General features: G+C 32.7%; 5 protein-coding genes across 7 annotated transcripts; 2 read left to right on the plus strand and 3 right to left on the minus strand.

Moving 5' to 3' along the window:
• The first annotated feature begins 1,627 nt into the window (after positions 1-1,627).
• Positions 1,628-5,481, plus strand: LOC113872564 (pyruvate kinase isozyme A, chloroplastic-like). The gene is made up of 7 exons (XM_027510202.1): positions 1,628-2,389; positions 2,845-2,932; positions 3,060-3,250; positions 3,399-3,517; positions 4,153-4,396; positions 4,582-4,816; positions 4,933-5,481. The coding sequence occupies exons 1-7, from the start codon at positions 1,847-1,849 to the stop codon at positions 5,259-5,261; spliced, it is 1,749 nt and encodes a 582-aa protein (XP_027366003.1). The 5' UTR covers positions 1,628-1,846; the 3' UTR covers positions 5,262-5,481.
• A 1,423-nt stretch (positions 5,482-6,904) lies between these two features.
• On the plus strand, positions 6,905-10,118 carry LOC113872624. Of its 2 annotated transcripts, XM_027510322.1 has the most exons (5): positions 6,920-7,356; positions 8,071-8,300; positions 9,035-9,142; positions 9,730-9,860; positions 10,020-10,118. In XM_027510322.1, the coding sequence occupies exons 1-4, from the start codon at positions 7,164-7,166 to the stop codon at positions 9,850-9,852; spliced, it is 654 nt and encodes a 217-aa protein (XP_027366123.1). In that variant the 5' UTR covers positions 6,920-7,163; the 3' UTR covers positions 9,853-9,860; positions 10,020-10,118. The 2 variants fall into 2 exon arrangements, with proteins under 2 accessions (XP_027366122.1, XP_027366123.1); XM_027510321.1 differs by having other exon boundaries at positions 6,905-7,356; positions 9,730-10,067.
• Positions 10,119-10,849: 731 nt separating this feature from the next.
• Positions 10,850-14,706, minus strand: LOC113871861 (amino acid permease 6-like). Its single transcript, XM_027508954.1, has 7 exons — positions 14,610-14,706; positions 14,295-14,528; positions 12,968-13,061; positions 12,502-12,716; positions 12,045-12,187; positions 11,688-11,915; positions 10,850-11,272 (listed from the first exon to the last, which is right to left on the minus strand). Exons 1-7 carry the CDS (start codon positions 14,704-14,706, stop codon positions 10,850-10,852), a joined length of 1,434 nt encoding a protein of 477 aa, XP_027364755.1.
• Positions 14,707-16,683: 1,977 nt separating this feature from the next.
• On the minus strand, positions 16,684-19,628 carry LOC113870991 (tubulin alpha chain). Of its 2 annotated transcripts, XM_027507627.1 has the most exons (5): positions 19,420-19,619; positions 18,573-18,807; positions 18,116-18,486; positions 17,505-17,963; positions 17,240-17,419 (listed from the first exon to the last, which is right to left on the minus strand). In XM_027507627.1, exons 1-5 carry the CDS (start codon positions 19,510-19,512, stop codon positions 17,264-17,266), a joined length of 1,314 nt encoding a protein of 437 aa, XP_027363428.1. In that variant the 5' UTR covers positions 19,513-19,619; the 3' UTR covers positions 17,240-17,263. The 2 variants fall into 2 exon arrangements, with proteins under 2 accessions (XP_027363427.1, XP_027363428.1); XM_027507626.1 differs by having other exon boundaries at positions 16,684-17,963; positions 19,420-19,628.
• Positions 19,629-21,733: 2,105 nt separating this feature from the next.
• Positions 21,734-24,201, minus strand: LOC113872591 (F-box protein SKIP22-like). Its single transcript, XM_027510263.1, has one exon. The coding sequence runs from the start codon at positions 24,101-24,103 to the stop codon at positions 22,715-22,717; it is 1,389 nt and encodes a 462-aa protein (XP_027366064.1). The 5' UTR covers positions 24,104-24,201; the 3' UTR covers positions 21,734-22,714.
• Positions 24,202-24,351: the final 150 nt, after the last annotated feature.

Consider the following 24,351-nt stretch of genomic DNA (forward strand, 5'->3'; position numbering starts at 1 on the left):
AAAAAGAACATTACAGTTAATTGTAGCGGCCGAAAAACAAACAAAATGGATTGTATTCGGCCATGAAAACAAATAAACTCAATTTAATGTTTACAATATTTTTAAATGTATTTTCAAAATAATAAATTATAAGTTTGAAATTTAAAGTAATATACTTTGAAAATATAAGAATAGTTTTGTTAATATAAGTTTCTAGATGAAATTACACTTACGTAAGTTTATATCAACGTTTTAAATTATTAATAACATTATATAAACTATAATTTTCATTGATTTAACTTTTTATTTATATATGATCTTAATTATTTTTAAAATGTATAAAAATGAAAACTTAAATTTATAACTATTTTATTTTGATAAATTTAATGTAGATAATATAAGTGTCATGTACTTATATATTAAAATTAAATTAATAAAATTATTATATATTATTACAGACACTTTTTTTATTAAAATAAATACTAATTAGCTTTAATTCATAACTTTTAAAATTTTATAATCACGCAATTAAAATTATAAATTTTATTTAAATAATTTAATATTTTTATAAATGAAATTAAAATATTATTAAATGATTCACGTACTCGGTATGAAACTGGACCGAAAATGGAACTCCTCAAACAAGAGGACAGCAGAGGAATGCAGCCATAGAAATATAAAAAAGCCTTTCATGGAACACTGGTTTAAAAAGTATACCTTTTATATTATTTAAATATAATAAATTAATAATATTTAAATAATTACTGTATGTTAATTAAACGAAAAGTAATAAAAAATAATTTAAGATTAGAAACATTACAGGTAGAGTTATTTATTTCATTGAAAAATATTTTAAAAACTTTGAAACTTTAATCATAAATATAACAAATATCTTATACATGTGTGAATAAGATTAAGTACTGTAATATTTATATTGACGATTTATTCTCGACTAATATCCAAATAACTTTTTTGATGGGTCAAGACTTACTCAATGTGCGTATTTTGTATAAATACCCATTAAACTTGAATTTAATTGTCATTTTTGAAATTTTTAAAAGAGTAGATATATGATTTTATTTAACAAAGCAACTTCTATTAATTTGATTCTTGAAAGCTAGTCTATATGGAATTTAGTTCCTAACTTCACGACAAATCAATCTTTTCAACATGATTTCGATCAAATTTGGGTTAAAGTTGACAAAGAATAACTAATCTATCAGAAATAGTTTTGACGATTTGAGAGTTAAATTACATAGATACTAATTATCAAAAGCCAAATTAATATTGGCTGTTTGTCGACAATGAATTTATGTATTTATCGAAATGTGGTTTACATTTTCTTGTCCCACCGTTTTTATTTCCCCTTCAATATTGGGATTTTAAATAAAATTTCATTATTCCAAGACTATTAATTAATATATTTTTTTAGAAATTGTAGAAAAATTGTTAGATATTGACTAAAATATAAAAATATAAGCAGTTAAAAAACTGAGACATAAGAGAATTCAAATTCTTCACAAAAAATGTATATTTGTTAAATACATGTAATTATTTAAAAATAAACAAGAATTTTTATTGATGCGTTGCCTTTGATATAATATAATATAATATATTTTTACACTAATGCGGCGCTCAACTAGCATTTGTCTTTGAATTAAATAATCCCAACGCCTCCAAACCTACTTCTTCGTGGTAAACTCCCCGGTTACTTCTGCAACTAGAATCCAACACTGGGCGGAGTTTACAACAAAACCCTTTAAACCCCACCTCTAAACCTTCGTAAAGCTCAAAACTTTGGTGCCACATTTAGATTCACACCTAGATTTTCCCCGGAAGAAGCCTCTGTTAACCACTCTTTCTGGCAATGGTTTTGAAGTCAATGGTTGCTTCAGCGAGCGATCTAAGTCTTGTGAGGCAATCTAGTGTTGCAGGAAACCCTCCACTTGATTTGAAGAATCGGGTTTTTGGTGGCACAGTCATTAACGTCGGATTTGGTTTCAACAAAGAGAAATGGAAGAGAAATCATGGGGTTAAGGTTTATGCAGCTGTGCAAGTGGGTGTGGAAGAGACAAAGAGTAATGTTTTGGAGGAAACTTTTGGGTTGGATGTGGTTTCAGAGGGAGAGTTGACAGTAAAGGGGTTTGCGGGGATGAGGAAGACCAAGCTTGTGTGCACTGTTGGTCCTGCTTGCAGCTCATTGGAGGATCTTGAAAACTTAGCTTTGGGAGGCATGAATGTCGCCAGGCTCAACATGTGCCATGGCACTATGGAGTGGCACCGTGATGTCATTAGGAAGATCAAGAAGTTGAATGAGGAGAGAGGTTTCTGTGTTTCTCTGATGATTGACACTGAAGGTAGTCAGATTCATGTTGTTGATCATGGAGCTCCTTCTTCGGTTAAAGTGGAGGTAAGTTCTTAGCACGTGTTCTGTTAATTGACATGGTACTTCAAAATTGGCAATATATTCATATCGTACGAGATACTCGATGTGTGAATTTTATGGCTTCATTCATTGACTTATCTTGAAATCTTTTAATATGCAAATTTTCTTTAAATAATGAAATAATTAGTAGCATACCTTGAATGTAATATTTTATTTAAATTTGATTGTGATTATTCCTTTTCAATAATTTTTTATGAGGTTAAAGACTAGTAATAATACAATAATCAGTATAAGTATGTTTGGTACTCGATACTCGTACCAGGGCAACATAGTCTGCGGATGTGTTTCTATTATTGTGTGAAAGGCTTGTTTGTGCTTGCTAGTCCTCTGTAGTCGCACTTGTTAGGATTAGCCAAATTTGAATTTGGAAGTTGGAACCATTTACTGTTGTAATTTGTCTTCTTTTATTTCAATCTTAGGAAGATTCGGTTTGGCGGTTTACTGCTGAACATTTTGAGGGTTCTCGTCCATTCACCATTCAAGCAAACTATCAAGGTTTTTCTGAAGGTGATGATGTTTTGCTAAATAAGTGAAGAATCAACCCTCCTTTTCTTTCCCAATGATTTTCAGTCTTGGCAGCTTGATGTGTTATGAATTAAAGTGAATACTGAACTTAGTTATTAATGGCTGTCAGATATTGAAGTGGGTGACGAACTTGTTATTGACGGTGGAATGGCATGCTTTGAAGTCATTGAAAAGAATGGAAATGACTTGCAGATTAAATGCATAGATGCTGGTCTTTTCCTACCTGGAGCCAAATTTAGCTTCTGGAGAGATGGAAAGCTTGTGAGGAGGAATTACAAGCTCCCCACTCTATCAACAAAGGTATACAGTTTTTGTCTTTACAATGTCAGTATAATTATTCATACAAGTTTTGTCTGCATATTTATTCGAATAATAACTATAAATTGAAAATCTTTCTCTTATATGTTTTTTATTCCTCCTCCTGAATTCAAATTGTTTTTATCCGCAGGATTGGGCCAACATTGACTTTGGTATAGCTGAGGGAGTTGATTTTTTTGCCTTATCCTTTGTAAATCATGCTGACTCTGTTAAGGATCTGAAGAACTACCTATCTACCAAGTCAACCAAGTAAGCAAGCACAGATTCACAAAATAATCATTTATACGGTTTTATCAATATAATGTAACCTTTAACACCGACGAAAAGATGTTGGTATAATTTTTAGTGTAAAATGTCATGATAGTGACTAGGAATGTGGTAGGTAATACCGGTTATACCGCCAGAGCCATTACATCTAGATTTTTTCTTTGTTTTCCCTTAAACTGATATAACAACACTGGTGTGTATCACTTGGACTGCATCATGATGGAGCTGGCCAATTGGCCTTGTAAAACCAAGTCATTATCAACCTAGAAGTGTAATATTTTCATCTGTAATCTGCAATTATATAGGTAACAATCGTAAAAAAAAAATACATTTTACGTTGGGTTTTTCTTAAATCCTGTATGAAACAGGCACTTTCAGCCCATATTTCCTAGGTTACAATTGCATCTATTGTGATCGAAGAAATACAGATTGAACTATTGATTTGGGTGGTCAGCTTCCTCTCTGTCATTGCTGTATTGGAATAATGAAGTTGTGTGTTAAAAACATAATAATTGATAGTTGATTTACTCAATTTGTTTAAACACCAACCTTCTTGTGTCATAAGCAAGTGCTTTAATTCAAATTTGTTTTTAGCACAAATTATATGATTGTTTCAGATCCATAAAAGTTTTGGCAAAGATAGAAAGCTTAGAATCGCTTCATAAACTGGAGGAAATAGTGCAAGCTTCTGATGGCATCATGGTGGCTCGGGGTGACCTGGGAGTCGAAATACCACTTGAACAGATTCCTACAGTCCAAGAGGATATAATTTATGTTTGCAGACAACTAAACAAGCCAGTGATTGTAGCTTCTCAGCTTCTTGAATCAATGGTTGAGTATCCAACGCCAACACGCGCCGAGGTAAAATCAATTTGTACATCCAGAATGATCGTTATCAACTTGGATGACTGGACAGTATCTTAGATTGTAGTCGAGAAGTAATAATAGCATTCTAGGACAGAATTCCCATCTATGATGATATTTTTCCAGTTTCCCTATTGGAATGATACACTTACCTCTTATAAATATTTACTTTTATGCATTAGGTAGCCGATGTTTCTGAAGCTGTTCGACAGTATGCCGATGCTTTGATGTTGTCTGGTGAATCAGCTATTGGATCGTATGGACGTAAAGCTTTGGCTGTCTTGGACATGACTAGCAGTAGGATGGAATCATGGAGTAGGGAGGAAAACAGAGAGAGTCTTTTAAACCACCATCAACTTGGAGTATCATTGCCAGAATGCATCACTGAGCAAATATGCTATTGTGCTGTTGAAATGGGTACTTCATATTCTTCTTGCAACTTGAGACTTCATATATCCTACTATTATGAATTGTGCTTAGCATGGTGACAAAAGTGTAATTATCAAAACTTACTCATTTGTGCATGTCTGCAGCCAACAACCTTGGTGTGGATGCCATCTTTGTATACACAAAACATGGATACATGGCATCACTCCTATCACGCAACCGCCCAAATCCTCCCATCTTTGCTTTCACCAATGATGACAGTACCCGCATGGCTTTGAATTTGCAATGGGGTGTTGTACCCCTTCTGATTGATTTGTCAGATGATGCTGAATCTAACACCTCAAAGTCTGTCCAACTTATGAAATCTAAAGGATTGATCAGCCAAGGAGATGTTGTTCTTGTGGTCTCAGATGTTGCTCCAACTCGTGCCACTCCTATGGCCTTTCAATCAATTCAGGTGAAGACTATTATCTAAAATGCAACGCTGCAAAATTATTGAAGGACACGTGTCTGTGTATTTTCTAGGCTTGGGATAGGGTATTCTATTCTTAGGAGGTGTGTGATTTACTTTTGGTTTTTAGTTTTTAAAAACTATATTGTAAAACGATTTTCTGAAGACACAAAGTGAAGGAGAGTAAAAAATTAAAAGTTATAGTAACACATGGAAGAACATGACTATAAAAAAATGAAAATAGAAAACCAAAGCAGGTAAGGCTCAGTTCGGGCATACTTTAAAAAAATTTATAAGAGAAAAAAGAATTAGTATAAAAAATTAAATAAAACTTCTATTATAATTTAGAAATAGGTTATTTCTTAAAATTTTAAAATATTTAAATAAAAGAGCTTTTCAGTAGTAAAGAAATATATATTTTTTAATTTATTAGAGAAATTTTGCCTAAAACGTAAATTTATTTCAGTCTTTAAAACTAATAAAGAAATGTTATTGGTTTTTAAAGCATTTTTCATAAACTACTCTTATCAAACAATTTAAAAAAACACAGGTTCTTAAAAACAGGAAACAAACAAGGTCTGTCTTGTCATTGTTTAATAAAACAAAGTTTATAAATATTCATTTTTGGAACTCTAGCCAGTTTTGTCTTAATTCAGAACCATTTTCAAAAGATGATTATGAATTTACACTTGATGAAACAACCATTTTACACTATTAGTACTCATACGTCGCAATTACATTGGATATATCAACTTTGATTAAGATGAATGGAGTTGCCTGCCTTTAGCAACAACAGAATACTACAATATCAAGCTCCTCAGCTTACACGCAACTCAAATGCTTACGAAAAGCATCTCCCCTGATGACTCCGTGTCTCTTCTCTTGCCTGCTATATTTAGTTAAGCAATAGCACAGTAAGAATAAATTAAGCCTAACTAGGGCATGAAAAACATCCTACACACTTCCCCCTCGACAATAAATAACAAGAACTGAGAAAAAGTGGAAGATGATTAATATTTTCAGGGGTTAAAATTTCAGAACAAAAGGGTCATTCATAAGCAACTGCAAGATAATTTATTTTACAAGATTTGTTATAATTTGATTTGATTTCACCAACACAAAATATTTTACCTTTATTAATTCTAAATGGAGCTTTCATATTATTACAAGTAAATATATTTTTCTGTTTCATTGCTATTCAAGGGAGATTCATATTTTAGTTATTTTAACTATCGCCACGTGTTTTCCTTATATTATGACATGCATTTTATACTTTTTGATATTAAATTAAAGCGATGAGTTTTTATGTCTAATTTTTTTTAATTATTTTAACTATTTTAATTATTATTTAACATTTTTAAATAATATTAAATATTAGAAAATTTTAAGATTTTCCAAAGTAAAAAGTTTCAAATTTTCGTTTTTCATTGTTGAGAAATACACGCATTAATTGTCAATTTCCATTGTTTGGTTTTTTACTTATTCTCATGTTATTTTAATTTTACCGTTGAGAAAGCGGATAAACATGCTTCCAAAATTTGCCGAAAAAAGACAAACCGCATAGCATGAAAACCGGAAAAAGTTTACCATATTTTCGTGGAAGGAACAGAATTAGAATTTATGAGAATAAGTAAACAATTAAATAGTGAAGAAAATCTATTTGAGAAACAAAAATCATGATTGTTTTGTCTCTGTTGTCAGCAGCCTCGAACCGCAAATCCACGACTTGTTGGTTCTTTCTAGCCACAAACACAGACCAACCCCCCGCGCACATTAGCCACCGTTAGTTGTCTCACTCTAAACTACACTTCTCCAGCAGCTGCAGGCTCTGCTCCACTTGCTACTTCTCTAGAAGAAAATCTCTCTGCCACCAAACCCGTTTCGTTCACTTGGGTCTCTCTCTTTGAAGTTTGGTGTGTGTTAGTTATGGCTTCTTTGAGACCTACCCTCTCTCACCTTTCCCTTTCCCAACCCAATTTTCCTAGAAAATCCTCTTGGAATAACCATCTACACTGTTATTTCCACAAAAGGATCACAAAGTTGCAAACTTTCAACGCTTCTAAGCCTTCCACTTTCAGGGTCTGCTGTGATTCTCAAAATTCCAAGAACCAAAACAATGGCAAGTTTCTATTTTCTTATTTAAATTTTTGTTTGATTGCGTCATTCAATCAGAAGAATAATTGTCTCTTCGAATTGTAATGATTTTTGCTTGAGTAAGAATTATTGTAAATTTGAAATAATACAGAAAATACTGAAATTGTCTGAGCTCTGTTTGTTTGATTATGGATATTTGTGATATCTCTCTGTTTCCTCTGCAGATTACTAAAACCCTTTTTTTAACTGTTTCTTCTGCCAATTGAGTGTAGGATGTGAGTTCTTGTGCTTTCAGCTTGTTCATTGTGAAATAACGCATGACCCAGAATTGAAAGCAGTTGCTAAAATTGATAGCTTTTTATATCAGAGTCAGGGAGGCATTAGATTTTATAGGCACGTGAATATAAATACTCCTTAGATGAAATTTAATCAGTTCGTTTTCATTTGAATTGTATCATCTTAAGAGCACAGACAAGTAGGCCCTTACGGTTGGGCCTTCCATGTGTTGGTTAGCAAAAAAAACTGTATGTGATAATATTTCTAAAATTTTATTTTTGACTGAGCTTAATGGTGCGTGGGGTTGTGTGTGATCCATGTAGTTGACTTTACTTAGTATGATAAGGGTTGATGGTTTTGTTGTATTGTGTTTTGGCATGATAACTAGATTTCGTGGTGGATAACTACAAATGATTGAAGAGAACATCAGGTGACTAACTAAATCTTTTTGTGGTATTTTCAGGAGAGGAACCTCCAGAGTCATTATTTATGAAGGAATTGAAGAGGAGGGGTATGTCCCCTACATCATTGCTCGATGATTACAAGCAAAGCAACTACGGAAATGATGAAGAGGTGTATGTGAATGAAGAAGATGGAGGTTTCCCAAACAGAAATGCTGTCTCAACCAACGTTGAGAGGAGTCTGGCCAATCAAAGGGAACGATCTATGGCACTGAACAGTGAAGGTCTTGAGGTGGATTCATTGTCAAGATTCTTTTTCCTTTGAATAATCTATAAACGATCGTGATGTCGTTTCAAAGGTTTTGTTGACAGTAGTATGCCTGCATTAGCTAATGTTGAAGGAAAAAAATACTAATTCAAAGTTTTTTATTAATGAAAAACAAGAGATTGGAGAATGGGAAGACAGAGAAAGACCAAAGGGTGAACTAATGAAAACAAAAATTGAAATTCAGCTATATATGGCGACAAGAAATATTGAAATTCACAGTTCACCATCAAGTTTATGAAAAAGCCCTTATTTAATTAGAGCTTATTGAATAAATGCTTAATTAAATTGTTTACTCAAATATATCCTAAATTTGAGACAAGTTTGAAATCAGTGCTAGTAACTTGGAGAAAACATCATTAGGTAATCTGTTGTAATTATAACAAAGTATGTGTTAAGAAATTAACATGATGTCTATTATTGTATGCAATGGCTCTCTGCTTACCGGTGTAGAAATTGGTGCACTTTCTTTTGCATTCAATGTTACTATTTGAGCTTGTAGCAATTGCAGCACTGCATAATTTATGATCTTTTGACTGATAAATATGTACGTCACATCTATTCTATTCTGCAGAATAAAATGCCACTGAATCAGAACTGATAATGTATTGTATTGATGCGAGATTTGATAATCAGATCTGATTGAATTTATTTATTTTGGTGAAATCACCTGAAATAACTTATTTATACATCCATTTCAGGGCTTGATACCTCGTGCTAAACTTCTGTTGACTCTTGGAGGAACATTCTTCTTAGGATTTTGGCCATTGATCCTAATAACTGTTGCATCTTTTTCTGCTCTTTACTTTGTAAGCTCTTTACCTGGCAACTAATGTGATTTATGCATAATTTTTTTTTTATTTGTCCTATTTGACATGTTTACATGTTAACCAGTGTACGTAGTATAGTGGGAATCTTATCCGTACAATGGCAACATGTTTTTCCTCGCAAACCGTTAGCTTGTTTGTTATTAAAGCGAATAAGAATTTGATGGACAGAACACAACTTATTAAACTTGACAATTTAGAACCTGTAGGCTATATACTCAGCTTCCTTTTAAAAAAAAATAAAAGATCTCTTTTTCTGTAGTTTGTCATGTTAATAGTTATGGTTCACAGGCAATGTTGTAAATTCCATATATATATATATATATATATACACGGCATACTGATGAAACTCTCATAATGCAGTAATTCTTGGTTTGAAATGATTTACCCCGTTGAGAAATGAAACTTCAATGGAAATATATTTCCTCTTTGTGGCTTGTTGGTCTTACACTAACCTATGCTGTTTTTATTGTTGCCTCACTTTTGAATTCAGTCTGTTTGTAATGGATACATAGGAGATGATGTTTTTGAGAGTAGGCTTTGACTTTGAACCTTGGTTACTGTTGCAGTATTTTGGACCGACTTTTGTCCATGATGCTAGCACGATGGCTATTTCACCTCCACAATATGTGGATCCTTATGCGCTCCTAGAAGATGAAAGGATATCTCAGATAGCACCTGGGCTAAATTAAAGGCAAAGCTACACATACTTAGGAATCTAGTTACATGTATCAAATTTCTGTTTACTTAGCCTTGGTTAATTTAGTTCCATTGTAAAATATCATCCAGGATGAACATGTTATCTATTTTGCATTCATGGTTGACTCAATTCTTTACATGCCCTTTGCATTTTGCACAGATGCTTTGTATAATATATATCTAAATGAAAGTCCATCAGAAGCAGCATTGCTCATAATTCTTCATTTTCCTGTCAGAAGTTAAATTGCTCTTTCCTGGTCAAGTTGTTGATGAAATGTAGCCCATATACTTGGCGAAAAATAAAGGTTTTATACCGTCTAGAACATTAATAATAATAATAATAATGAGTCATCAAATGAGGATATGTTGATTTTGGTTAGTCTCGAACTTACCTTTTTTTTTTCTTTTACCCTTTTTTGATAAAACGATTCTCTTTTACTCATATTGTTAATGTTCTAACTTCTGTTCACAAATATATGACCTGATTTGTCATTTCTTAGATGGGCTATTGTACCACATTTCTTAAATGGGTTTCATAATTTATCATTAATTTTTAATTTTCATTTTTACTTTAACTTCTTTCAACGGCTAAATCTTACTCTCTCCTCTTCTCGGCCTCTCTCTTCTTCCTTCCCACTTTTTCACCCCCATAATGTCACTCTCTGCCTTCCCTTTGAAGACACCTATGGATGTCTTCTCAACGGTCTCTTCTCATCCTCAATCTTAAGCAGAAACGGTTACATATCTTGTGGGTCCAAACATGTACTATAACAATGGATAGAAAAAAGTTAAAATAAGCAAAAAAAATTTTTTATAAAACAAGGGGTGCACACGCGTCAGAGAAATCAATAAAAAAAGTACATGTATAATAAAAATACTTAAAAATTATCCAAATTACAACAAATGATGACCTAAACCATTGCTCTAAAGGATTGTTCATCCCGAGAGAGTACACAAACGATTCATTGAACAAAAGGAGCAAGAAGTGCACTAAATAGACTTGAATGGCTTATAGGTTTTAAGGTCTACGATGATTCCTTGAATTGATCCAGCTGCAGCAATAAGAGTGACAATCAAGCAAAACCCACTAAGCAATTTCATCCCTGTCCAAATCATAGAAAATTTGGGCACTTTAGCCTGTGTCAGGTACATCTCTGTTGGAAAATACACGGTCAAGGGCCAGAATGAAAATGCTCCTAATAAACCCACGATGCTGTTGAAGAAGGGTAGTATCATAGCAATCACCGTAGTGAATATCACGTACACTGTCCTCCATATCACCCTGAACGCATTCACTTTGAATATGCCAACCATTGGAATCCTCACTGGATATTCTTTTGCCATGAATTTGCTTTCTTCCCAACGCTTTCCACACCAATTTTCCACAAGAAGAAAAACGGGTTGTGCAAATACCTGTACACAGAAAAGCGCAAAATAATATCATTCCTTTCTTTACCAATAATATTTTAATTTGGTCTCTAAATTATCATTACTGGTCAATTTTATCATCATTACTAAAAAGGCTTCCTGAAATTGGCATTTAAAAAAAAGCAGAGAAAATTTAATCCTTAACTTTGACAAATTTTATTTAATTTGGTCTCTAATGCTCCCATGTCGGTGGGTATGAGTCAACTCAACATGTTACATTTGATACCAAAATTCACAATTATCAAAATTAAAATTAAAATTGACTGATTTATTAACATTATAAACTAATTTGATCAACAATTATCAACATCTAAAATTCAATTTAATTTTTCGTATATGTTTAACAGCAAAACTGACCTGTGAAACTAAGTACGAAACTTTTGTTCAAAAAAAAATTTACCTGGTAGGCGCCAACCAAATGAACAACAATGAAAGCATTGCCAAGGTCAACAAGCCAATATGGTTCATAAAAACCAAATCCTGTTAAGAAGTTACCAGGTGCCTTGTTCCCAAATGCTCCATAGCCTAGAAGCCCACATGACATATAAAATAGTGTGGTGATTGTGACTCCAGTGAGAGTTGCCTTCTTCATGGCTTGATTTTCTGGTGGGCTTGATTTTAATGTGTCCTATTGAGAAACAAAAAATGACATCAAGTTTTATCTTTCATCAAAAGCGATGAGAAGTGGTAAATGTTAACCAACAACACTGTAAGAGTATGAAATGAATAAAGGACTAATTTTGCTGATATAGCTTGCCTGTATCTCAACAATTACTACGCTGAAGGCATATGCAAAAGCTATGTTCCCAATTGCTTGAAAAGTATTCCATAGCTTCTGCTGGCTTGTAACGTCTTCTCCAACAATGAGCCCTGTAAGCCTTGTCTTGACATGGTTTCCTCCTTTTTATGTTCAACCATTCAAAACATTCCAATCCATGTTAGTTCAATGTTATGAATCAAATGTTCATTATAGGTTTTCTTTTTCTTGCTACAACATACTATTGATAAGATTATTACAATTAAATTATATAAAATAAGTGAAGTTATTACAACTAATTTTATTTAAAATTAATTTTATTATTATACTAATCATTAAAAAATTAAAAAATTCAATATTTATAAAGGATAAATATGAAAAAAAACGAAAAAAAAATATTTAGAAGTCTTGTCAAAAGAACTAAAGAAATTTGTGTTAGCTAAATGCAATGCCAAACCTGCAATTTTGGCTATGGATAGACCAATGCCTATGGAAGAATAGCCAAAAGACATGACAGCAGCAACAACAGAGAGCCCAGAAAGTTCATGGAAGTCAGGGATTTGGCTTAATAAAATCTGTACGACCGCAAAGATAATCATAAATGGGTAATTTGATTCATGACATTCCGCCTCGTGACCATACTTACGAAAGCAATTGGATCTTTTGATGGCCCTGTATAAGAAACAAGGAAAAATCTCTAATAAACATGTGCTTGCACTTCAATAACACAAGATCCAAATAGATTTCAATTAGTGTTGAAGAGTATATAATAAAAATTTATTATTGTGTATCCTTAAATACACATTTAAAAAAAAAATGATACATCATAATACATATTTATGCTTGGCTATCAGTACAATGCAAAAACATTATTTCCTTTCTCAACACTTCACAAATGGGTGGGATATTCATTAGATTCTTACACCATGCTAATGGTTGCGGTGATGGTGTATCCAATGCTTATTCCAACAAGATTTCCATACTGAGCCAATCCACAAAACCGGTATTGCATTCCTCCTGTAGAGAAAGAGACAGATTAAAATGCAATATTCAAATTCAAAAGAAAATGACTTGCATTAACAAGTTAACAATACTTGCAGCTGACCAAAAACCAAACTTGGTTCTTCTTGTTTAGGATCAAAGTGCATCTTCTTACACCCAACCATCAGCATGATTTGTTAGTCATGTTCAACTTTTGTAATAATATTGGCACATTTTCTTGAGGAAAACATACCCAAAAAAATAACAGAACTTGTTCTTTTTAAAAAAAATTCTTTCTTAAGCAATTGATTCTAAAAGCCACTAAAAGAGCTTATGATTCTTGTAATTTTGTAATCTTATTTTAATATATTTTGTTATAACTTATTAAATAAGTCAATTTAAACTTATCTTAACAATGTTTATTTTTAAATTTATGACATGAATTATCACTTTAAAAAATTATTAAAACAATAAAATAAATTATGTATTCAAGCACACCTTTTATTATTATTTTTATTTGGTCATATAAAATAGGAAGAGGAAGGATTCTGATTCTCATTTTACATAGTCTTTTCTTTAATTTTTTTTTTTTTTGAAAATGAGTCCTTGACTATTTTAATTGCTACAATAACGGCTTTCTATCATTTTTCTTAAAACTCTTCAATTCTTATTTTTTAAATTCTCTATGAATTAAATTATATATTTTAAATTATCTTCTAATAAAAAATACTGATCAAAACGTTATATTTCACCTAATATTAAAAAAATTCAAAGCATTCACTTTTTTAAAAACGCTTAACATCATATCATACAAACAAAAACAATTCAATTTTTATATATAAAAAATAAATGTTTCAGATCATTCTTATCTCTAATACTAAAATTTTAATTATTTTAGTAGAAAATAATTAATAGATAAACTAAATTGTAACAGTTTTAGGAGGTAGAAAATTAAATGCAAACAAAAATAATTAACAGATAAAAATTAAATATTAATTATCATAAAAAATATAATTATTTTTTTCATTAACTTATTTCTTAATAATATTTTATTATTTGACTACTCCACTGAAAATTTTAGTCACTGTTCTCTGTCTTCATGTCCAACTAACACTCTTAAGCAGGTGAGTGAAAATGAAATTCAAAGATTCGTGCGTATCAAATATTACTTGTTTGAGCATTTTAATCAAATATTACTCGTCTATGACGTAAAGGATTGGCAGAAAGACTCAAGAATGTGTATTAGAAAACCTTATAATTTGAAATTACCTAGAATATTCTTCACCATCTCCATATAGTTGTGGTTTCTCATTCCATGAACAGGGTCAGGGTATCTATAACAATCTGTGAGCAGAAAAGAAGTGAAGAAAGTGATGACTGAGAAGACCATCAGAATGGAAGGCCCAGCAATCCAGCCCAACTGAGACACGGCCCATGCCAAAGATAGCACCCCAGATCCAATAACAGCAGTCACAATGTGAGCACTCGCAGTAACCCATGTTCCTTCATGACCATAACATTACAAAAATTAATAAATCAAATGTTCATTGATTTGATGTATAGCATTTGTGTAAAGATACATACCTGTGCGTTTTAAGCGACCATCATCATCATGTTTAGAGCTAAACACGTCATTTCCTTGTGCTTCTATGGAGAGGTTTCTGTTACCTTGTAATGCCATGAACTTTCTCTTTTTCTTTGCCTATTCCTTCGTTAATTAGCAATAGCACAGCGACTTATCCCTCACCGGCACCTTATCTTCTTATAGACCAACATTGAAGAATGAAAAATGAAGCGTTTTTTGAATTTTAAAATTAACATCCCAATATGGTATTTCTAGGCACTCAAATATTTGACAAACTTACCATAAAGGTTTAGATACATTTTTGTTCCTTTTTCTTACCAATTGATTTTTATTTCATGTCCTTAGCAAGTATTAATTAATTGTGATTTCGATAAAATTTGGTTAGACTTTATTCGTTGTCGCTGAGTCCGTTTAGATTATGTGAATTGAGAACGTGTAAACAGAGGGCATGTCGTTTTGCTGTGCAGCCACAACCATTGGGGAATGTATGGATGGAACCACGCTAATTTTTGTTTACTTCTTTCATTTCTTCATCTTTCCTTGTTTAATTAAAATAATAACTATGCATATATGCGTTTGTATTTTTTTTTTAATTTTCATTTTAATGCACTTTCGACTAATTAAAATATATTATATATATGTTTATATATTAATTATTATATTAACTAATAATTACCGATATCATAATTTATAATCAGATGTTATACTATGTATTTAATTTAATTTTTTTATTTGTTTTACTTTTTTATTAAATTATCTATCATATTATTTATTTTCTATTTTTTATCTCTTTCTGACTCACATAATACTTATTTGTTAAGTGTAAAAAGTATAATAATTCATAATAAAAATTTATTATTTCACATTAAAAGTGTGAAGTAATAATTTTGGTCTAGTGTACTCATTCAACCAATTAACAATTAAGGAAAAGGACCTATTCCGTGGTGTAAAAATTTCAAAATTTTTTAAAGAAAAAAAATGATATAATAGATGTTTCTCATGCTTTGAGAGAGAGAAACGAGATTTTTTTTTATTGTAAAAAATTTGCAACAGTGATAGTTTATGAATAACCAAAAAAAATTATATTGATAAGCAAAAATAAAATAATTGATTATAAAATATTTAAATGAGAAGCCAATAATTATTATGATTTCTTTAAAAATATTCCTAATAATCTCATTAATAAGGAAAATTTTCAATTAAGAATAAAAACATCTCAATAGTATACATCCCTTAAGATAAAAATTAATTATTATGAGTTCTCATTTTATATGGAGGAACAATAAATACTACTATTTTAAGTTGCCTTCGTATTTTTCTCAGACAATTTTTTTTTTTTGCCAATACAATATTAATCAAGAAAAAAATTTAACTCAAATATTTTAAACACATCCAAAACTAGACATACGCGCTGAATGAGTATTAGATAGAAAATGTTATTATGTTTTAACATTTCGTCATATAATAATTTTAGAAAAAAAGTGATGGCTGAATATAATTTTGATACATTATTACTATAAATTTATACATCATTAACTAATTAGAATATAATATAGATCCGAAAATTATATGAATTAGAATTAATAGTTATTACTGATATGATAGTGTAAAATATGTTTACTTAAATTAAGGAAAATCCTAAAGTAAAATTTAGAGTATTAATTAGAAAAAATAATTTATTATATACAAACATAAAATTATTAAAACTTTCTTTTTTATTTATTTTAATAATTAATATTCAATGAATGGTCTTGAACCACTCCTTAAACACTCTTTTAATTTTATCCTTAAATTAAAAGCTGATGCACGTAAAATGTTTATCAATTCAGAATTATTTTACACCATATTAGTAAATATTTAACACGGTTATAACATTCTTAATATATAAATACCATTTAAATTTAATGCTTATTTTCCATAATTTTTAAAAAACCATGTGTATTATTTATTATGCTGGACGAGTTAATCAATAACATTTTTATCACACATACACAAAAAATTATATATATATAAGACTTTGTCAATAATATATATATATATAATATAATAAAACTGCAATATCTCACATTCTGAGTAGAGTTGGGTTATATAAATTGGGCCTTTCCAAATTTAAGCGCACATTCCACAGGTTAAATGGGTTAACATTGGTATGTATGGGCTAACAGAGTAATATAGACATTTTTTTCTTACATGTATTAACATAAAAAAAAAAAAAAAACTGCCTTAGGAACTTCATGTCTGCCTAATGTATCTTAACTCTGTCTCCCCCTCACTGTAGATAACAGTCAACCAGTCTTGAACCCGCGACCCCAACCATTGACGTTGCAAGACTTTTACTTCCTTCTGCATTTGCATCTCGCTTTGGATTAGTCGTACACACGCATATGCTCCGTCTAGCTTTTAAGTTAATCACATCACTACATTAAGCTTTCGCTTCTGGTTCGCGATATGCGTCAATACACAATTAAAAGCGAGTAACTTGAAAAGGTGATCAACATACATTGCAATTAAAAGTTTCGTTCAGGTGTGAAACATTTAAGAACCAACGAGTAACTTGAAAAACAAAGAAAGTGATCAACATACATTGCAATTAAAAGTTTCGTTCAGGTGTGAAAACCGACGAGGCATAAAAACACAAAGGCTAAGGCCATCTTCAAATACATTGATAGAAAACAAAGAACCACGAGAATGGATGATTTCTAGTAATCATCCATTTCCTCATCCCCACCCTCGCCGGACTCAGCACCCACTTCTTCATAATCTTTCTCAAGAGCAGCAAGATCCTCACGAGCTTCAGAAAATTCACCTTCTTCCATACCCTCACCAACGTACCAATGGACAAAAGCACGTTTGGCATACATGAGATCAAATTTGTGATCAATGCGACCGAACACCTCAGCCACACTGGTGGAGTTTGAAATCATGCAAACAGCCCTCTGCACTTTGGCAAGGTCACCTCCAGGAACAACAGTAGGCGGCTGATAGTTAATACCACACTTGAAACCTGTAGGGCACCAATCGACAAACTGAATGGTCCTCTTGGTTTTGATGGTGGCAACAGCAGCATTTACGTCCTTAGGCACTACATCACCACGGTACATCAGGCAACAGGCCATGTACTTTCCGTGGCGAGGATCACACTTTGCCATCATAGATGATGGCTCGAAAGCACTGTTGGTAATTTCAGCCACCGAAAGCTGTTCATGGTATGCCTTCTCAGCAGAGATAACTGGAGCATAGGAGGAAAGCATAAAATGGATTCTAGGATAGGGGACCAAGTTGGTCTGGAATTCAGTCACATCCACGTTGAGAGCACCATCAAACCTCAAGGAAGCAGTCAAGGATGAAATCACCTGAACCCCCCAAAAAAAAAAAAAAAAACAATAATCAATACATAAATCAAGTGCTAGACCCAACAACTGCTACAATATTTTAACACAAAAATCGCATTCATTCAAAACCGCAGCATTATGAGGAAATCAAGGGTTTATTTGACGAAAATTACCTGAGATACAAGACGGTTGAGGTTGGTGTAGGTGGGGCGCTCAATGTCAAGAGAGCGCCTGCAAATGTCATATATAGCCTCATTGTCCAACAGAACAGCAACATCAGTGTGCTCCAAGAGGGAGTGAGTAGAGAGGACACTGTTGTATGGCTCAACAACAGAGGTGGACACCTGAGGAGAGGGATATACGGTGAACCCAAGCTTAGATTTCTTGCCATAATCTACCGACAAACGCTCAAGCAGAAGGGAACCAAGCCCAGAACCAGTTCCTCCACCAACTGCATTGAACACCAAAAACCCTTGGAGACCAGTGCAGTTGTCAGCAAGCTTTCTGATGCGGTCCAAGCACAGATCAACGATCTCCTTCCCAACTGAAAGAAACGATATCAATTAAGCATCAGATACCCCAAAAAATTTTGGGAGTTAAGCGAAAACGGCATGTAACACTGTCACTTACTGGTATAATGACCACGGGCAAAGTTGTTGGCAGCATCCTCTTTGCCACTGATCAGCTGCTCCGGATGGAAAAGTTGGCGGTAAGTTCCGGTCCTTACCTCATCAATGACGGTGGCCTCTAGATCTACAAAAACGGCACGAGGAACGTGCTTTCCAGCACCAGTCTCACTGAAGAAGGTGTTGAAAGCATCATCACCACCACCAACAGTCTTGTCACTTGGCATTTGCCCATCAGGCTGCACAGGGATTTAAAATATCAGCGTCAATAAGTAAAAAGGAAAGGCAGACAACTCGTAGCAAAATCCCATAAAATTAACGCAAAGAATAAAAAACTAGAAATGAGTACACGTACAATTATTTGTATAGACTTGAATTGAAGATCACCAATTTACAAATGAGTTCCGATGAAACTTTACAAATAATTATTATATCTAACCACTAAACCGAACGATCTAATTGAACTAACTCGTGAACTTTCCAATGTAGATCGGATTATGGAAAACGATACTGAACTACAGCTCGAAACCAACATGCGCAAATAGACCAGTTAGTAGACATCGCAGATCTGCGAACGACTTCAAAAGTGCAATAACAATACAAAACAGATCTGACAAAATAAAGTAGAAATAATCAAATTTCGAACACAATGCCGGCAAGTTAAAAAAACCGAAAGGATCGGAGAGAAGCCGATAAACAGATAAAAATAGGAAAACAACGTTCAAAAATCGTTAGATCTGATAACTGAATACAAAAATCAACTACGAAACAGCACGAAACAAGGCTTCATGACACAGATCTGAATCTCGATCGAGTAAAAAAGCGAAAGGAGGCTTAGATCGAGTACTTACGCCGATGCCGTGCTCGAGGCAGTAGAGCTCCCAGCAAGCATTTCCGACCTGAATACCGGCCTGACCAATGTGGATTGAAATGCACTCTCTCATTTTGGTAGATGAAAAGAGAATAACGAAAACGAATTTGAATTCAAAGAGGAGGAGGAAAGGATAGAAAACGGAAAAGAAAGGCGTTTATGAAGACGCCTTCTTTCGAAAATGGATGTGAGAACCATTCGTATAGTTTGGGTTTGGTTTTATAGAAAGATATTTGGAGTGGGTGTACTGTCGTTATGTTTAACCAGGGTTGGTTCACGGTGCGTGAGCAATGGCTGAGCTGTTTCTTTCCAATGTAACCCAACTTGGGTAACCACGGTTACTTCCTATCTTTTCATTTTTTTCAAATTTTATTTTTTGCCGCCCTAGGCCCGTCAAAACCGGATTTGGCTGTGCCTTATGAGGAGTAACGGTATGAGGTTCAAAATATCGTTTTATGGCAAAGTGAAAAACGGTGCGTTTAGTGAAAAAAAATTTGCAATAAAGTTCATAAATAAATTTAACATTTTTATATTTTCAAACTACGAGAAATCAACGGCAAATATTCGGCTGTGCCGTTGGAGAGTACCAGAACATGTATATTTTCTGATTTTTAAAATATTATTTTTAAAAATTAAAATAGCAACAAACAACTCTTTAGAATTATATATTTTACAACTTAAAAATATTTAAAGTAATTAATAAGTTTTTACTGTTCAAAAGTATTATATATATATATATGAGTCATAATTCATTAATATCAATATCAAACTTAAATATTTCTATTTTTTAATAATTTTTCATATATTATGAGATTAATTAATTTAATAATTATTTCATAATTTTTTATTAAATAGACCATTTTATAAAAGTTTATTAATAAGTTAAAGTAATAAATATTTCATTACATTGTTTTATTTTAATGTGTAATATATTTTTAATAGTAAATATTAATTTTTGAGTTACATGTTTAGAAATATTTAAATAACGTGAAATTTGATATCCATCACGGTAGACATAATATAAAATAATTTAATAACTAAATTGGTTAATTTTATATTATATCAAAAAAATTTAAATAATATAAATATTAAATTTGATATCTGATGTATGAAGGAATCACGCCTTAAGTTACTAACAACAAAAATCAGAGAATTAAAATTAAATAAACAATAGTTTTAAGACTAATTACTAATCTTGCCTTGAGTTATTAAGAAAATTAATGCCAATTAATAACCTTTTTAAAAAAAATATATACTATATTTAAAGGAATTATTTATATAATACTAGATGAAATGTGATTTAAAATAATAAAATTTATAACCAACGAAAGTTGATTAGAGTGACAAATGACTCGATATCACTTAAGTAAAGGTTTGAGTTTAAGTTTTTGTATATGTAAAAAAAAATTAATAGTAAACCCACCTATTATATTCAAGTTCTTGACTCAGGTTAAATTTGAATTAAATTGGATAGAAAAAAAATGTATCTCATGAGTTAAAAATAATTTTTTTACAAAATAATTTTTTAATAACTAGAGAAGTATAAATTGTTTACAACTTATAAAATAAAAATTATTTATTATTTATTTTGATATTTTTCTTATAGTTACTTATCTGAAATTTTATCTTAGTTGGGCCAAACTAACTTGAAAGAATCACTAGTAGATGAAATAATTATACATTTTTAGGGCATGTTTGATGATTGTTTTAAAAACAGTTTAGTTTTTTAGTTTTGTAAAATCAAATCATTTATGTCTACTATTAATGTTTACAACCTCTTGCATAACTCGAATGGTAAAGTTAAGAGATTTATGAACTTTAAATGAATATTTGTACAATGTAATTTAGGAAAATATCACTCATTTATCTTCCTCAACCCTTTTCCTCTTACCCGCAAAATAAAAAGTTTTATGTTGCCACCAGTGCAACAAAGTACCTCCAAAACTTTAAAAACTCATAATTATGTGTGTTTGGTTCTCACTTGAGATTGCATATAAATGCATTTAAAATATAAAAGCTATTATTAAGTAGCTTAAAAAAATACAAGCGTCCAATACCTATGGATGCAGGACCAAATATGCCATTACATAGTAAACAAACATTTTTTTTATGTTCATATTTTGCAAAATAATTTACACAGTTAATCTAAAAAAGTAATTAAAGAATAATAGAATCAAACGGAACCTTGGTCACTGATTAATCGTGCCTTTAGTAACAAGAGCTGAAATGGTTTCGCGAGGAACAATTATTGTGCTGCGGTTAAATAATTTAAAGTTACACATGTTTGAAAGGCATTGGAAGAAATTCCAAGAACTGTTATTCATTGGATTAGCCAGTGAAACATTTATAGGCAACGCCAAGCAGTAGCGCAAATTAAAAACAAGATACAAAATAATTATGCAATTCGTAGACTCAACGTTCCATCGATTTACTATCTATACAGCTAGCAGACCATCTTATGAACTATGATTTTTAATTCTAAAAAATGGTTTCACCGTCTATCAAAACATGATAACTGAGCCTCAGCACAATTTCTTTCTCTCAATAGCCGTAACACACATCAAAGATGCACCCAGACGCGTAAGAAAGTTTCACATGCTACCATACCACTGGCACAACCATAAACGCTCTAAAGGTAGGCAAACTTGATAGTGGATTAGATTCTGTCATGTTACCAGTATGACAAGGTAATGTTATACAAAAAAGTATTAAAAGCATTACAGACCCGTAATTGTTTGGGTAAAGACCATTCAATTTGCCTAAATATCTTCGTCTCTCGAGTGATAAGATGACATTATTGTGTTGCCATATTAGTGAATAACGCAATAAGATCCAAATCCGTTCATATCAATAATGATAGTATAGGATATATCTTAGCCTGGTTAGTATGTACCCCAAATAAAAAAATTGCTTCCCTGCGTTATTCTGAAACAGTTTCATATACGCCGAAACAGAATTTGGTTCACTTAGGCAGAGACAGGAACCAAAGACCGTGCACAAAGATTGAATAACAACTATGCGAACAAATAACAACTATTCGGATCCTATTCAAAACGTATAATCAAAAGACTAAACAAATCAAATTGCCAAATAATTCTGAACACTAACCCAAATAAAAAGCTATAACCCACAAGCATTATTCACAGCCATCCATTTGTGATGTATTCACCCAAGCAACATCTTTTCCCACACATAGAAGAATAAATTAGAAGAAATATACCAAGGATTTAGTCCCAGCACAACACGTGGTTGATGAGGGTAATTAAGCACGCAGATCACTGATTAAATTCTCTCAGATGACACCGGGGAATGAAAGACCTCCTTGGTGGGTATCCGAGGGGTGTTACACCAAAAACAGGCTGCAAATCATACTCTCCACCCCAAATTGGAGGGAATCCAAGAGGGTTGGGGTGTCTCCTTGGGGTGTATCTTGTACTACCATGCCTAAAAGATCGAAGTGGAAGCCCTTTCTCTGACTTCTTCTTTGTTTCCCAATAAATAGCAAACAAATCCTTAAAAAACCTTCCTCGATTCCTTCCTATTCCAAACTCTTCCTCAAACTTCTTCTTCCACAACTCATTGCTGGAGGACAAATATTGCAACTCTGAGCAAGTGCAAGCTACTTTAGCCAGATCAACACCGGGAAGACACTCCAAAATCACGAGCTTAAGCTCCATGGGTAGGCGCATAAAACAAGGTGGAAGATCCAACCCAGCTTTCTCACAAAGATCAATTAACAGTGGCAATGCAAGCCTATCCTTCACCATTTTCCACAGTTCAAAAACTCCATTTCCCTCGTCATCAAAACTATCCTTAGATTCAGAATTAGCCAGCATCAACTCTAAAGGTCTAGCAAATTTACATTTATCCAAAAAAACCATATGCAACCTCGAACCGGAATCATCAGACAGTGAACCACAAACATTCACAAGATGCCCTAATGTCTGAAATTTCAAATTCACGCTATGAGAAGCACCATTAGTCATGATCTCAGGCAGAGTATACCACAAAGATAACATTGAAGACGAGTTTGAAGGCCAATCTTCAAGAAGATGAGAGCAACTAACCGCCATACCCGAAACGTGATCCACACGAACAAACCCAGATTCCAGAATAACAGCGTGAACAGCGAAGACTAGCAGCTTGAAATCGCTGACTTCATTTCCGAGAGCTTCTCTTAGAACCCTTTTCACAAACGAAGGCTCGGAATTGCTCCCCCCCAACACCGCCTCGTGATCAGATTCAGACCCATCAATCATATCCGAGGTTTCCGCTTCCGCAGCGCCCAGAGTCGGAGACTTTTCGGCGGCGGGAATAGAAGGAGCATCGCCGGAAACGATCTTCGGCGAGTCTTGAATTGTGGGTATGTCGCGAGAATTGGATTCTTCTTGAGGGGTGGGTTTGTGGAGAAGGGTTTCGAAGCAGAAGGCGTTGGGGTTGAGAGAGTAGAATATGAGGTCGCCGCCGGCTATGCCGAGGGAGTGGAGGGACTCGTGCGGCGAGGAAGCGTGGATTTCATCCTTCCTGTTGAGGGAGAGATGCAGAGATGAAGAAGAAGAGATTGCACAAGGGATGGTGTCTTTGAGTTCCTGCAAAGAACATGAATCGGGAACTTCGATTTTAAGGGTTTCTTTGGATTCCAAAGATCTGAGTCTCAACTTCATCGTGTTGATTCTAAATGGATTTCGATTCAACGGGAACCGCAAACAAGTAATTAACGTTTTTGGGGTTTCTGTGCCTCAATCGTTTAATGGACGCTGAAAATGTTCCATTATTTAACAAGTAAAATGTTCACACTTTCTCTCTGCATATTCAGAAAAATAAATAAATAAATAAATAATCATAAAAATATTGTGAAAATTAGTATTAAAATGTTTTTCTATATATAATTAAAAAATATTTATTAAAACTA

Source organism: Abrus precatorius, unplaced genomic scaffold (assembly GCF_003935025.1).
Source record: "Abrus precatorius isolate BTA unplaced genomic scaffold, Abrus_2018 Scaffold7, whole genome shotgun sequence".
In the NCBI taxonomy this organism is placed as follows: Eukaryota; Viridiplantae; Streptophyta; class Magnoliopsida; order Fabales; family Fabaceae; genus Abrus; species Abrus precatorius.